The sequence below is a fragment of the Plecotus auritus genome (assembly GCF_963455305.1).
Source record: "Plecotus auritus genome assembly, chromosome: 8".
Taxonomy (NCBI): Eukaryota; Metazoa; Chordata; class Mammalia; order Chiroptera; family Vespertilionidae; genus Plecotus; species Plecotus auritus.
The window spans coordinates 167,934,651-167,948,707 of record NC_137782.1 but is presented as its reverse complement, the minus strand read 5'-3'; the positions used below and the strand labels follow the sequence as shown (position 1 = coordinate 167,948,707).

At 35.5% G+C, this 14,057-nt stretch overlaps 1 protein-coding gene across 9 annotated transcripts in view; it reads right to left on the bottom strand.

Moving 5' to 3' along the window:
* Positions 1–14,057, bottom strand: part of PUM2 (pumilio RNA binding family member 2) — a 79,821-nt gene that overhangs the window by 19,359 nt on the left and 46,405 nt on the right. For 5 of the 9 annotated variants that reach the window (XM_080684379.1, XM_080684377.1, XM_080684376.1 and 2 more), the window contains 2 exons: positions 12,732–12,875; positions 12,324–12,614 (listed from right to left, as the gene is read on the bottom strand). In XM_080684379.1, the coding sequence (XP_080540505.1) occupies positions 12,324–12,614; positions 12,732–12,875 (435 nt within the window). Of the gene's footprint in view, positions 1–8,066; positions 8,304–12,323; positions 12,615–12,731; positions 12,876–14,057 lie in introns of all 9 variants that reach the window. The other 4 variants (XM_080684373.1, XM_080684374.1, XM_080684372.1 and 1 more) reach the window with 1 other exon arrangement.

Sequence of the window (14,057 nt, the reverse complement as noted above, 5' to 3'; positions counted from 1 at the left end):
GTCAATTCTGGGTTCTGAAGAGTACAACTATATACACGGTACTAGGCAGAGTCCGTTTCAGAAGGCAAACTTCTGGAAAGGTCAAGAAATGTTAACATGATAATGGAAGATGACTAGTTACTTGGAGTAGGCAAAGAATCAATGGTATAGAGTGGAATGGGTAGCTGAAAAAAGTAGAAAAAAGACAATTTTATGGCATTAATTTTAGTTACCTCTAGCTCATTAACAGATCCACTTAGTATTTTTAGTTTAATATTTTTTCTATGATCAGTTTTCAAAATAAGTTTATGAAACATTCAGCCATAATCTGACTTATTAGTACATTTATCTGCATGCTGCTAGACTTTAATGAAGGAAAAAAGACTTCACAGCAGTGCTTTTCAATATGCACATAAATCACTTCGGGATATTGATTACACATTTCTAAAAGGACAAAACTGGTCAGACCTTTGTCTTGAGTCCTGGCATCTCATTTTAAATAGGTTTTATGTGTTCAACATAATCAGTTTCTTTCCAAAGCCCACTTAATTAATATTCAAAATTGATACTATTTGTTAGACCCCGAGAGTCCATGGCATGTAGTTTTGCTGAGAAACTAAAAAGCAACTATCTCATCTGTGAGCCTAATTCAACCTAAATATCTAGCTATTAAGATGATCTTGTTTTCCTCTTATACACAATAACTGTTTTTTAAAAGGCAGCTACTATTTATTGAGCACTCTTTGTTGGACACTGAGATAGCAAACTGCACAAAACGCTATACTGTGCTGAACTGTGTTCTCCTGAAAGTCTGTCTTTTGTTTTAAGCCACTTGACTGAGGTAATTTGCCATAGCAGCCCTAGGGAACTAATACAGATTTTGGTACAAAGAGTAGGTTGCTACTAATAATCAGACCGAGAGTTTTTTCTTTTTTCTATTATGCCTGCAATGACAAGCAGAGTTCAGGTCAATAGAAAGCAAGTAGGTAGGAAGAAAAAAAATGCATTAGGGAAATGATGGGGGACATGATCAAAGGCTCATATGAACATGCAAAGGTTATGAGTTAATTATGAGTTAAAAGGGAAGTGTAAAGTCGTATGTAAATTATGAATTATTCCTTTCCAAAGTGTGTTTCTCCATGTGGGTGCTACTGGAAATTTCAGTGGGATAATCCTTTTTTTGTTATGAAAAGTTTAGCATCTGGCTGCTAAATGTTAATAGAACCTTTATTATCAATAGAATCCCCACAACCTTTGTGACAGGCAAAAACTGTTGTCACACCTTGGTAACCATACTAGGTATTTTAAACAAGCACTCCAAGTGATTCTGATGCTGAACCACTGAATCTGATCAAGTATTTTCTAGTCCTAACCTCTGTGATTATCTTAACTGAATTAACTGGTGAAAACATTCTGGCATTGAAGCACAAAATCACATTTAATGTATTAAAGGACAATGAGTAAAATTAATCATTGTGAACCCAAATTAGAACTAAGATCAGTAACTTTGTGTTCAGAAATGAAATAAAGTAGTTCCTCCATATAAATAATACTTTTAGAATTTCTTCTCAACATGTTTCATACTCATCAACAAGTAAATGACTTTTAGACACACCACAAGATGGAAGCAGTGCTTACATTTACACCACCACGGGAACCTGTAAGTAATATTCTGCTGAGGCTGGATATGCTGTTCTGTGGCCTGTCCTTGAGTCACCTGCCTGATTAAACATTCTTACTTCATAAAGTAGGTAATATGTTTGGACTTTAAATGTCTAGACAAGAACTTTACTATAAATCTCAAGAGTGAACGAAAGTGAGAAAGGTATCTAGAAGTCTAGTAATCTTAAACACAACTTAAAAACATAACCATGCCACTTTGAGATAAACAGTCTGAGAGGCTGATTAGAATATTGTTATTTATACACTTTGCAAAGTTGTTCAGTTCATTATAGGATAACAGAAAAAGCAAGGAAAGTAACAGGAATCAGAATTGTGTTCTAGCTTCAGTTCTGTCATTTACTGTCTCTTGGGCTCATGTGACCTATAATTTTATCATCTTTACTGGGCATATCACTCAGCCAGTCTAAGTTAATAATGAGGATGAAATGAAATAATGAGCATGAAGGTACTTTAGAAAACTATCAAGTGCTATTCAGTCATAGAGAACTTACTACTTAATGATAATAGAACTTCTAATGAAAGCTTTAAAAAAATCAGTTTTCTGCTTTAAGGACTATATATGAAACTCAGAAAAATCGCACACAGCTTTGCAATCAATTTGAACATACTTGTTTTAATTCTTAGATATTTCATTCTAGAGAAGTTGACTATCCTGCCAAATGTCAGCAGTTTTAACACATGTAACTACTATTAACAGGAAAAATGATCTTAAAAGTTATTATTATCCTGCGTACACACTTAATAAAAATTTTGCTGTGATTAAGAGAGAAGATAGGTTATAAAATTTTCTAATCCTTAGCAAGCTAAAGTACTATGTGATTACTAAATACATGACGCTAATGAATCTTCAGAACAAATAGCCACCTTTCAATAACAAATTTCACTAAATACAAAGCTTGGGTTACATGTTTTAGTGTACTTTTCTTATTAAAAAAACACACAAGCCCTAGCCGGTTTGGCTCAGTGGATAGAGCGTAGGCCTGCGGACTGAAAGGTCCCGGGTTCGATTCTAGCCAAGGGCACATGCCTGGGTTTCGGGCTCGATCCCCAGTAGGGGACATGCAGGAGGCAGCCGATCAATGATTCTCTCATCATTGATGTTTCTAACTCTCCCTCTCCCTTCCTCTCTGAAATCAATAAAAATATATTTTTAAAAAAACAAACAAACAAAATCAAGCCAGTTCAAAAATGAAAAGGCACAAGGGAAAATATCCATTAGTTTGTCATGCCCTAAATTAAATACATATACAGAATACCGCTTTTACCCAAGAATTTCTGTATCAGTCTAGTTACTATGAGCATAAAAAGATCGGAGTAAGAAAGAAACCACTAACTTATTTTAAAAGTTTACTGAAAGAAGGAAAGAGAGGAAACATAAGAAAGGAGTAAACTAGTCAACTAGCTCTAGGTAGAAGAATAAAATAATAGTGGAAATCTTTAATGTTCTATCACAGGTAGTGAAGTATCCTATCTAATAAAAGAATAATATGCAAATTAACCAGCACTCCACTACACCCACAAGCCACGCCCACCAGCCAATCAGGAGTATGCAAATTAATCCAACCAAGATGGCTGCAGCCATGTAGTAAGCAGGAGGTTTGGGTTTCCCTGGTAATGAAGGAAGCCAAGCTTTCCGCACACCCTGGCAGGCCCAGGCCTCCACTCAAGGCTACAAAGTTTCAATTATAGAAGATAAATAGATCCCAGATACCAGGGCCTCCACTTGGGTCACTAGGGGGTGTGGCCGGCCTGAAAACGACCACAGGCCCCTCGCCCAGGCCGCCCATGCCCCAAGGGAACCCCCACCCTGATCCGGGACACCCTTCAGGGCAAACCAGCTGGTCCCCACCCATACACCAGGCCTCTATCCTATCTAATAAAAGAGTAATATGCAAAATGACCACCACTCCAACACACAAGATGGCTGCCCCCATGTGGTCAAAGATGACTGCCCCTATGTGGACACAAGATGGCCACCACAAGATGGCCAGCAGGGAGGGCAGTTGGGAGGGACCAGGTCTCCAAGAGAGGGCAGTTAGGGGTGACCAAGCTGGCAGAAGAGGGAAGTTAGGGCGACCAGGCCTGCAGGGAAAGGCAGTTGGGAGGGACCCAGGCCTGCAGGGGAGGGCAGTTAGGAGTGACCAGGCTGGCAGAGGAGCAAAGTTGGGGGCAACTGGGCCTGCAGGGAAGGGCAGTTGGGGGGGACCCAGGCCTGTAGGGGAGAGCAGTTGGGAGGGGGGCCAGGCCTGCAGGGGAGGGCAGTTAGGGGTGACCAGGCCTGCAGGGGAGGGCAGTTAGGGGCAAACAGGTTGGCAGGGGAGCAGTTAGGCACCAATTAGGCTGGCAGGGGAGTGGTTAGGGGGTGATCAGGCTGGCAGGCAGAAGTAGTTAGGGGCAATCAGGAAGGCAGGCAGGCGAGCAGTTGGGAGCCAGCAGTCCTGGACTGTGAGAGCGTGCAGGCTGGGCTGAGGGACACCCCCCGCCCTGCACAAATTTCATGCACCAGGCCTCTAGCCTTGAAATAAGATGCTGACTTCTATCAGAGAGAATGACTGTAAGTAACAACTGCAGGTAGGAAACTTTTCCCTATCACTACAGATCAATACATGAGAAAATAATTCATGTATTACTCAACACTGAACCTGATGCCCAGAATCTGACACTGACTGCTCTTTGCATTTCAAAATAAAAATCATTAAAGTTCTCTTTCCTTGTTCTTTTCACATGTTTCTCTGATCCACCAGTAATTTAAATGCTGCTTGTAGAGCTGAAGTCAACAGGAGAGCCAATCTGAAGGAGATTCCAAATGGCCCCAAAATGGTAAAATTTTGGGATTAAAAAAAAAGGACATAAAATTGATGTCTCAGACTGCAATGGACAGAAACATATCAACTAGCATAAAAATCCATCAATTTACAGGTACAACAATGACATCAACTCATTCTCAAAGTTAGAAAATCGAGGGGAAATAAATCAAGCATTGTCCTAACTCATTTATGAACTATATATTTCACAGTAACCTCACAATTGATGAGGAAAGGTTCTTCTTATAGAAAAGTTCCAGCTAATAAATGCAGAAGGAGCCACAGAATTAAGAGCATCACCATTTTACAACTGCTGCAGAAATATTTAGGTAATGATCAAATGGACAACCTCACAATAAAGACACCAGACATGTGTCTCTTGATAAGAGTACAGAACCATATCCTGCACAAGATGATAAGCCAACAAACCAATAATCACACCAAACCCCTAGGCTTAATTCCATTTTACAGGAAATACAGAGAAAGTGTTAATATAGAGGAATATGTTAAACACTATCATTGCTTATTGAGATAAGCCAAGTCAAGAATATGGGAAAGTCAACAGGAACAAAGTTTCTTCAACAAATACATGGAAAGAAAAAGACAAAGGGGAATGGTTCCTATAAAAAGACATATCAAACAAATTTAATGTATGGACCTTATTTGGATCCTGATTCAAACAATACAATTGGGAAAAGACATTTAAGTAATGACATTTAAGAAATTAAGAGTAATGAGAAATTACTAATTTAAAAGGTATGATGATAATGACATTGTGGTTATAATTGTTTTTAAAAAAGGAGTCGCTCTTTGAAATTTCATACAAGAAAATGGAGGAGCCTGGCTGGCATGGCTCAGTGGTTGAGCGTTGACCTATGAACCAGGAGGTTGGAGTTCTATTCCCAGTTGGAGCACATGCCCTGGTTGTGGGCTCGATCCCCACTGGGGGCTTGCAGGAGGCAGCCAATCAATGATTATCTCTTATCATTGATGTTTCTGTCTCTCCCTCTCCCTTCTTCTCGGAAATAAATAAAAATATATATTAAAATGAAACATCTTTCTTGGGAAGCCAGAAGCACTAAATGTTGCCATTAGGCTTTTTCTGTGAATTAAGTAACTAGCACCAGCAAAGAGAGAGCTGGTAAGAAAAAAAAAAAAAGTTAACACGTTTTATCCAATAATTTAAAAATGTAGCTATCAAGGTCTGTCATTAAGTATAATGATTGTGTGTCTTAAAATCTCAATAACTTGGAACTAATTCCAAACAATTCTAATGAAACTGAGAACTTTATCTCATGATATTATACTCCTAATGTGTGAGCTCAGTAAAATTATTTTTCAAACAAATTTGCCAATTCATTTCCACAGGAATTTTATAAATAATCACAGCCCTCATAACTTAATTTATAAAGAAATCCACTTAAAGGACATACAATTTAAAATAGTTTTTAGACCAGAGAGCATGTGAGTCTTGCATCGTGATTGAATCACAGGAAAGCAAAGGATCAACTATTTCCATGAGCACTAAACCAAGAGCAAATTAATGAAATTATTTTCAATCCAGCAGAGTCTATTCCTTGTTAACAATATTGTCTGTCATACTACAATTAAAGCCAGAGGAAGCTGGAAAGTATAAAAGAAAGTAATCTACAGGTAATTCCAATCAGAGGTATACTGAAGTATCAGATTTCAAGGTGAAGGAGTTTAACTAAGGGTACAAAGTATCAGGATAATGTAGAACTGTTGGCCCAAGTTATGATTTCTCATACTTGACTAGAATTCCTTCCTTAAGCATCTATATGGCTAGATTTTTACATTCTAAAATAAACACACCTAGATTGCTACTTAATCATAGAGACATCTGAAAAGTAATTTATAACCCAATTTCTAAGCAACCTGTGTAGAACAATTAATGCTATTTATACAGGCTCTAAAGCACAACATAAGCAGTAACAGTTGACAGGAATCTGACCTGAAACTTACCTATGAAAAAAATGACAGGACATGACATAATTTTAACAAATAAAACATAAAACTACTATGAAAGATCTAGTCTTAGTTATGTTCCAAATTTGTGTGTCCATTTCAAAGTTTCAAAGGCATGTTTTATAGAAAGGTGGAGGAAGTAGGTCTGAACAGAAATAATAGAAATCAGGAACTGAGCAGCTCCTGTGACTAAGAAATGATAAATGAAGGAATGTGTTAAAATAAAAACTGATACACTTACACAAATAGTGCTGCAAAGCAGATCATAGGACCCCACCTGAATAAATTCATTATTTGTGTACATATATTCAATATCCACCATAGAGCAAAGGTCAAGAATTTGGGGTAGAGGACCAGTCTTTAAAAAGGAATCTGGCCCAACCAGGGTGGCTCAGTGGTTGAGCATTGATTCATGAATTAAGAGGTCACTGGTCTGACTGCCGGTCAGGGCAAATACTCAGGTTGTGGGCTCAATCCCTGGTAGGGGGCGTGCAGGAGGCAGTTGATCAATGTTTCTCTCTAATGAATATTTTATCTCTATCCCTCTCCCTTCCCCTTTTTTTGAAATCAATAAAAACATTTTTTTTTATTTTAAAAAGATTTTGCAATGACATAATTCTAAATGATGATTACTACAAAAGATATCTTCGTTACATGGACACTTACTGTACTAATGAGCTTTAGGAAAAAAATATCTATACTCCTATGATGAGGGGGAGAGGTCAAACATGTCTGCTTATAAGGACAACATTACTTTTTAAATTGGAAGCAGATTTAAATCTTGCCAAGTACATAAAAATCGGCAATAGAACCTCTCACTTTCAGTTGAGGTAATTAGGATTACAAAAATCCAAACTCTAATTTTAATGAAATACTTTTTAGGGGAGACAGGGATTCATATAAAGCCTCAGATATCCAAAAACCCTTCCAAATATACTGTTAACTATTTGGACAAATACTTCCCAGAAAGGGAAAAAGGTAACCACTAATTCAATAATCTTAGGGTAGGGGCAATTTTAATACACAGATATAAACAAAGTTCTAAATGCTCCAACTTCAAGGGTACAATAAGCTTAAACCATTTTTTTTTTCTTAAACAACATATTTGAAAGAGAAATATATGGACCAAACCTTTAAGTTTCTTTACCTCAAAAATTCATATACCCTTTGGGTAAATGGCCAGGCATTCAAAGGCCAAAGCAAAAACCACTGTACTAAACTAAATTATTTAAAGTTAAATAACTATGTGACTAATTGCTTTTCTTCTGGTGTACAAAAATGATAGTGAAAATTCTCTTTCACTATCATGTACAAATAGTTGACTTTTCAAATGATCTAAAACACATACAAATCAAAAGCACAGACAAGAAAAAACACACCACTGTATTTCATAAAAGAAACAAGATACAATAGGGGTCTTTACCTTACTGTACATTAGACCCTCACTTTAAATTTTCATGATAATAGAATTTTTTCAAAAGGCTAATATCTGAAAGCAAAAGCAATTTGGCATGTTTTATCCAACATTAAATATTGTACATATATTATAAACACACACACACAAACACACATGTATACATACAAATAAAAAGGGTTTTGGTTGTTTTTTTTTACCTAAATGCAAACTGGATGAGGATCCATGTGATGAAAGTGATGGCGGTGGCGTAAGTGAATGTCCTGGAGTTTGGCTTGGCAGAGGCATGCCTATTGGACTTGGAGAGGAGGAAAATCCCAGACTATTGTAAAATGGTTGCCCTATGGGTGCTAGGCTGCTACTAGATCTTTTGTACAAGTCAGAGCTAGTAGATAGAGACTCTCTCCTTGTGGCACTACTACTTGCAGAACTGCCAACTGAAGAAGAAATAAAAAAAACCCTAATTACATACAGTGTTAACTGAATAAAACCTATCCCCAACTCTTGCTGGGAAATAACAGAAGTGATCACAATAATTATTTTTAGAAACATTATGGAGAAGATAATTACTGTGATAACTATATATACTAACTTATTAATCATAAAAGGGTATAAATGCACCCCAATAAAGTAACCAAATATTTAACATAGCAGTCATATGTTCATTATTTCACACATATTTACCACTGACACATATGATTACTGTGCTTTAATACCCTGGTATGATTTATAAACCCTGGAATTGTAAGTAGTCTGCTTTATGATATGCTAGAGAGTCAATTCCAATAAGGTTAAATTTTGTTAGTGTCCTAATCTCTGAAGCCAGTTCTCAGACTTCAACTCAATGCCAAGAAAAGACTATACTAATAAACAGAATATTAACATATTTCCCTCACCATTCACATTTAATTTGGCTTCTACCTTGTGTTCAAACCATAGTACTTTAAGTCCATATTGGCCCGAATATTAGTCAGCTGTGAAATATAGATGGCAGCTTATTCCCCACTACACATTTTCCTTATCCTTCAACAACTAAATTACAAAATACATATGAAAAAACTAAACTTTTAGAAAATAGCTCTCACTACTGTTATCACACCAAAAACATGCTTTCACTTACCCCTCAGGATCTTCCATTCCTAAGATTTTATTACTGGCCCTGTTAGCCCCTTACTCAAGTGAAGACTGATCAGCCTATTTTTTTCTTAGATAATATTTAATTATTTTATATTACATCCCTTATTGTCCTACATACTGAATTCTTTTTACTTAATTCCAAATTCAACTATTAACCTCTACTTCATTTTTCCTTTTGTGCTCCACAAAAATCATAAAATAGTAGAATCACATCATCATATAGCTGTGCATGCAATGAACAGAAAGCAAGATTTGACAGTTAACATTTATCTGGATAATCAAATTCTTTACCAAGTGTTTGAAAGGGTTGTTCAAAACGCCAATTCTTGTCTCACTTGGTGTAAATATTTTCAAGTATACTGCCACTTATTTCTAAGCACTGTCCTTTTAAACCAAATGCCCTTTTCATCTAAGGAAATTTCACATTACTTTTCTTAACCTGTCACGTTTTTTAAGAACATGCTCTATATTCGGACCAATATGGTAATTTGCTTCAAGAGAATGTTCAAGTTTATATTTGGAGTTGGTTTTCTAACCTCAAGTCAATTATAAGTAGGTCATAAGGGTATAAAGAGAAAAATTAAGCAGAGTACATGATGGGTACACCAAGTTAAGCTTATAATTCAGACATAAAGAAACTTTAATTACATTGGTTCTTGTCAAATTCAAAATCCTATAAAGAAAAAAACCCGGCTCCCACGGCTGTATTAGGCAAAATATTATAACAATATTCATTCAACCTTTTATACCTGCCAGTGCAGTTTCTGAAAAACTGATGTGTTTTATTGAAAAATTTACATCTTAAGATATCATTATAACAGGGAAATATCAGGTAACTATATGCATTTTAATAATATAAAAAAAAACACGAAATGTAAATGCTAATGTAGTAAATAGCTTTTTTGAGTTGGTTTTGTCAAAACTGTCAATGTATGCTACATTAACTATGCTAATTTAAAAGGACACTGTCAAAGTGGTTTTTGTAAGACATGGCTACGTTTTAAAGTCCTATTTATTTCAGTAACAATTTAACTGACAAAGACAATAGCTCTCTAATGAGAACAGTAGCACTATCTTTCTCCTGGCAAATAATTAAATGAACCATAATTTTGACACATGCAATATTTTCCTCCAAAAAGGAAAAGCCAAACCAAACATTTAAAAATTCAGAAATAACTTTAAACATATACAAACTAGCTCCTTTTTACTATATGCTTAAATTATCTGCAAGTGTAATATGAAACAAAGTCTATCTAAAATGTCTAAGAAGGTAGACAATGGAGTCACTAATCATTAATCAACTGTGTATATAAAATGTTAAATTACAAACTTTCAATTGTAACAGCACTTTCTAAATAATGGGTATCAAAAGGATAATTTAATCACTGTATTACAATGGTTAAGCTTCTTGGCCAACTGTTTTATAAATTAGGGTATTTAACACTGTTACACATTAATAATTTCATCATATAAGAGAATGACTGTGTATGTTATTGTGTGCATAAATGTGCACATACCACAATATATTTTAGATTTTATATAGGCATGGAACTGCCATAATGTGAAATGGCAATGACAGGTTTGTAAGCATATATATCGTAGCACTTGAATGAATTTTCACAAAATGTCTAAGAAGAGGGAAATGGTATAAGACTATTTACTAGTACTTGGGGTGGCAACTGTTAATGCCCTCTGAAGCAAGATGAAACAGAGGTACCCCAGACTGAAAATCAGAATTGAGTAAGCAATGCTTATAAAGGAGGCATGAAGAAGGTAAGTTTTGGGGAAAGAGGCATCTGTAGGGGACATTTGTGGGAAACAAAATGTTCAGGCCAACCATTTCCTGAATGCAGGGGAAAGCTCCTCAAAACTAAGAGACAAATGGGAATTTGGAAGCGTTACGTAAGGGGCCCTACAAATCTATACCAGACTACCAGTGACATATTTTATTAGAAAAGGGTATACAAGGTTTATCAAAGCTCTTCTCTGTTTTCCTTGGGTTACTTAGGGTTTATAATTTATAGTTTAGGAACTAGTTATTTCAACAAATTTTGTGTGTTTTTTAAAAGTTATATTCTCTTTGATTTTCTTTGGCACATTTAGGATTATTTGGGGAAAATGCTTGTCAATTGTGTTAGAAGCAAAAAATTAGTCCTAACGGAGTACTTGGGCTGGAGATAAGAACACTAAACTCCAAAAGGGATGAAAAAAAAAGAAAAAGTAGAAAAATTAAATTAAAAGATTGAACGGTCTCCATGTTCACTAGGATTTCCCTCAGAAGTTATCGTGCCCATTCTTTAGCAATTTTGTTAGGCAAGGGTAAGTCCCTATTGTATTTCATTATAACAAAAAAGCATTTTGCATCTAAAAGTTTATAGCTGCTATTCAAGACCAATCCCCCTATAAATATTAAAAAAATTTAGAAGACCTTTCCCTAGAAACCTGAAAAGCATATTAATAATGGCTGACACATGTTAGTTTTGCCATTTTTCACACCAGAAAAGGATATAACTTAATGGGTGGGAAAATAGACGAGAAGCAGTTTTAATGATTCTAAGATGTGAGAGAAATGAGGGTAAGCAGCTTTCCCCCTAATGCTTCCTGAATACACTGGAAACGTTAGAGATTAATACAAGGTGTTGTCAACAGTGGGCCTCTTCTCATTTCACTCAGTTACAAAATCAGTTTGTATGGATAAATTATTTATTTTGTGAAGTTATTTAACATTTGAATCTCTCAAGTATTATATATAAAATTAGGCCCTGGAAAAAACACCCTTTCAAACCAACTTTTAGTGATAAAAAGGCTAATTATTTAATCTAAAATAAAGGTAAGCACACTGGTAGTTTCTTAGGGACTTATGTTTAGAACACTTCATTATATTTTATTTTTATATATTATATGAAATAAAGAAAACCATAAGAATCAGTAGCATTTAATAAGAATAAATAATCTGATACGTACACAAAGACACCAGAAATTTAAGATGGCCAAAGTATTTACTTCCACAAGCATTATGTACAGAATAAGGAAGAGCTAGCAACTAGCATAAAATACAGCTCCAAACAAACCTACTAAAACAAAAATTACAATTCTTAAAGCCAGGGGAAAATGTGTTATATCTGAGAAAAGGATGGACTGCTTGAAATGAATTAAACATTCATAGATGTTTACAGATTTGCAGGAAGTAGTTTGTCTTCTACAAAAACCAATAAACCAGTATTTAAATTCTGTCCTTTCTACACTACAAGCTATTTATTATTGCTTATTTTAACATTAAAAACATACACATACTGCATATCATCTTAAAAGACACTTACCTGATGAACCAAATCCACTCAGGGCAGAGCCTATAGCAGCACCCAAAGAACTACTGCTTCCAAAGCCAAGAGATGTACTTCCAGGTTGGCCAGGTCCGTGAGAAAATAAAGAACTGCTCTGGGAGCTATTAGTCAAAGACGTGCTCCCGTAAAATGAATTAGACTGTAGATTAGTGCTTGGCTGCTGTTGCTGCTGCTGCTGCTGTGGTGGCTGAGTGCCAATTGGCCGAAATAGACCATTTGTGCTGCCTGTAAGACTATTTGCAGTTCCTCCAGCTGCTGCTGCCGCTGCTGCGAAGTAAATTGCAGATACTTCTTAAAATACTCAGAAAAAATGTTTCTATTTTTAAAAATATCTCAAACAACATCAGAAAAAATATTATTCCTGAAAACGCCAGTTGCACTTACCAGCTTGTGCTGCTGCTGAACTAATTAAAACAGGTGTTGGAGCCATTAATCTAACTGGAGCTCCAAGGCCAGTTCTTGCTCCAGGGCCAACGACTAAGGCACCAGTCTGATCATAATAGGCAGTTGGAGCTAGTACTTGATAGCCTAAACAATATTAAAATAAATGTTTAATGAAAACATTTATTGTAGAAAACATGATTTATTTCCCCCCGAATGTTTTTATCAAGCAAAAAACATAGCGATTGTATACTTATTTATATAAAACCCTTAGTTACTATATGAAAAACATATTTGAGAAGGTATTACTAAATGTGTGAAAATGTAGGAGAGCATAGGTTAAGTTTTAAACATTTGTACGCCATAACCGTCTATAGACGCAAGCGGCGGACCTTTTTAAATTAAATTCAAAATATCATTGCAGTTAACTGGTTAACAAAGATGTCTTTCACTTGTGGATCACAAAATGATAAAGTATTTTCCTTTATAAAAAATTATCAAGTGCTGATAATAAAAAAATATTCCTATTTAGTCATTTCTGAGAGGAGGATGGATAAAAAGACTAAGAAAATGAGGTATAACACAATATAGAAATGTTTATTACACATCAGTTAAGTTCTAAACCAAGTGCCTCAATAATAGCATTCCCTTAGATTTTCATTTGTAAGCATCTCTTTAAAAACTTAAATCATGATATAAACAGATACCTTAAAATCATAAGGTAACAATCTATTTGTAAAGGTTCTCAAGCTAAAATTTGAATAAAAATCATGCAGGCATTAGTTTTTTTTATAGCCCTGAACACAAGGCAGGTGACAATTTGCATTATTCCAAACTATAGGAGAGTGAAGTTTACCTCATAGCAGTCTTTCTCAGTGGGGATTCCTCATCTGAACCACAGAACAGAAAATAACTATTTTGCCAATTCTCCCAAGGATGATACATAACAAGTATCACTGTAGATGCACAGGAGAGAAGTTAACTACAAATAGTGGATACTTTAAGTCAATAGGGCTTAGTTTACTCCCAGAATTCAAGAGAAAGGCTGCCTTATACAGTAATAGGGAGGGACTCAAGCTCAATAGTGACAACCACTTGAAAAAAGGTACTGCCAACTTCCAATACTTTTAAGTTTAAACACTAAGACAACCACTTTCATGTGTAAAGGTTGTTTTTAATTAAATAAAGTAATTTTGACTGTTCTACAATTACAGTTTTATTATAATAAATATAAATTAGGACTAGTCAAAGGAAGAGATGCAAAGGGCAAAATCTAGGAGGGAACGCAGAGCTTCCAAGCACTTTCCTCATGAAATGATAAATTTGGGA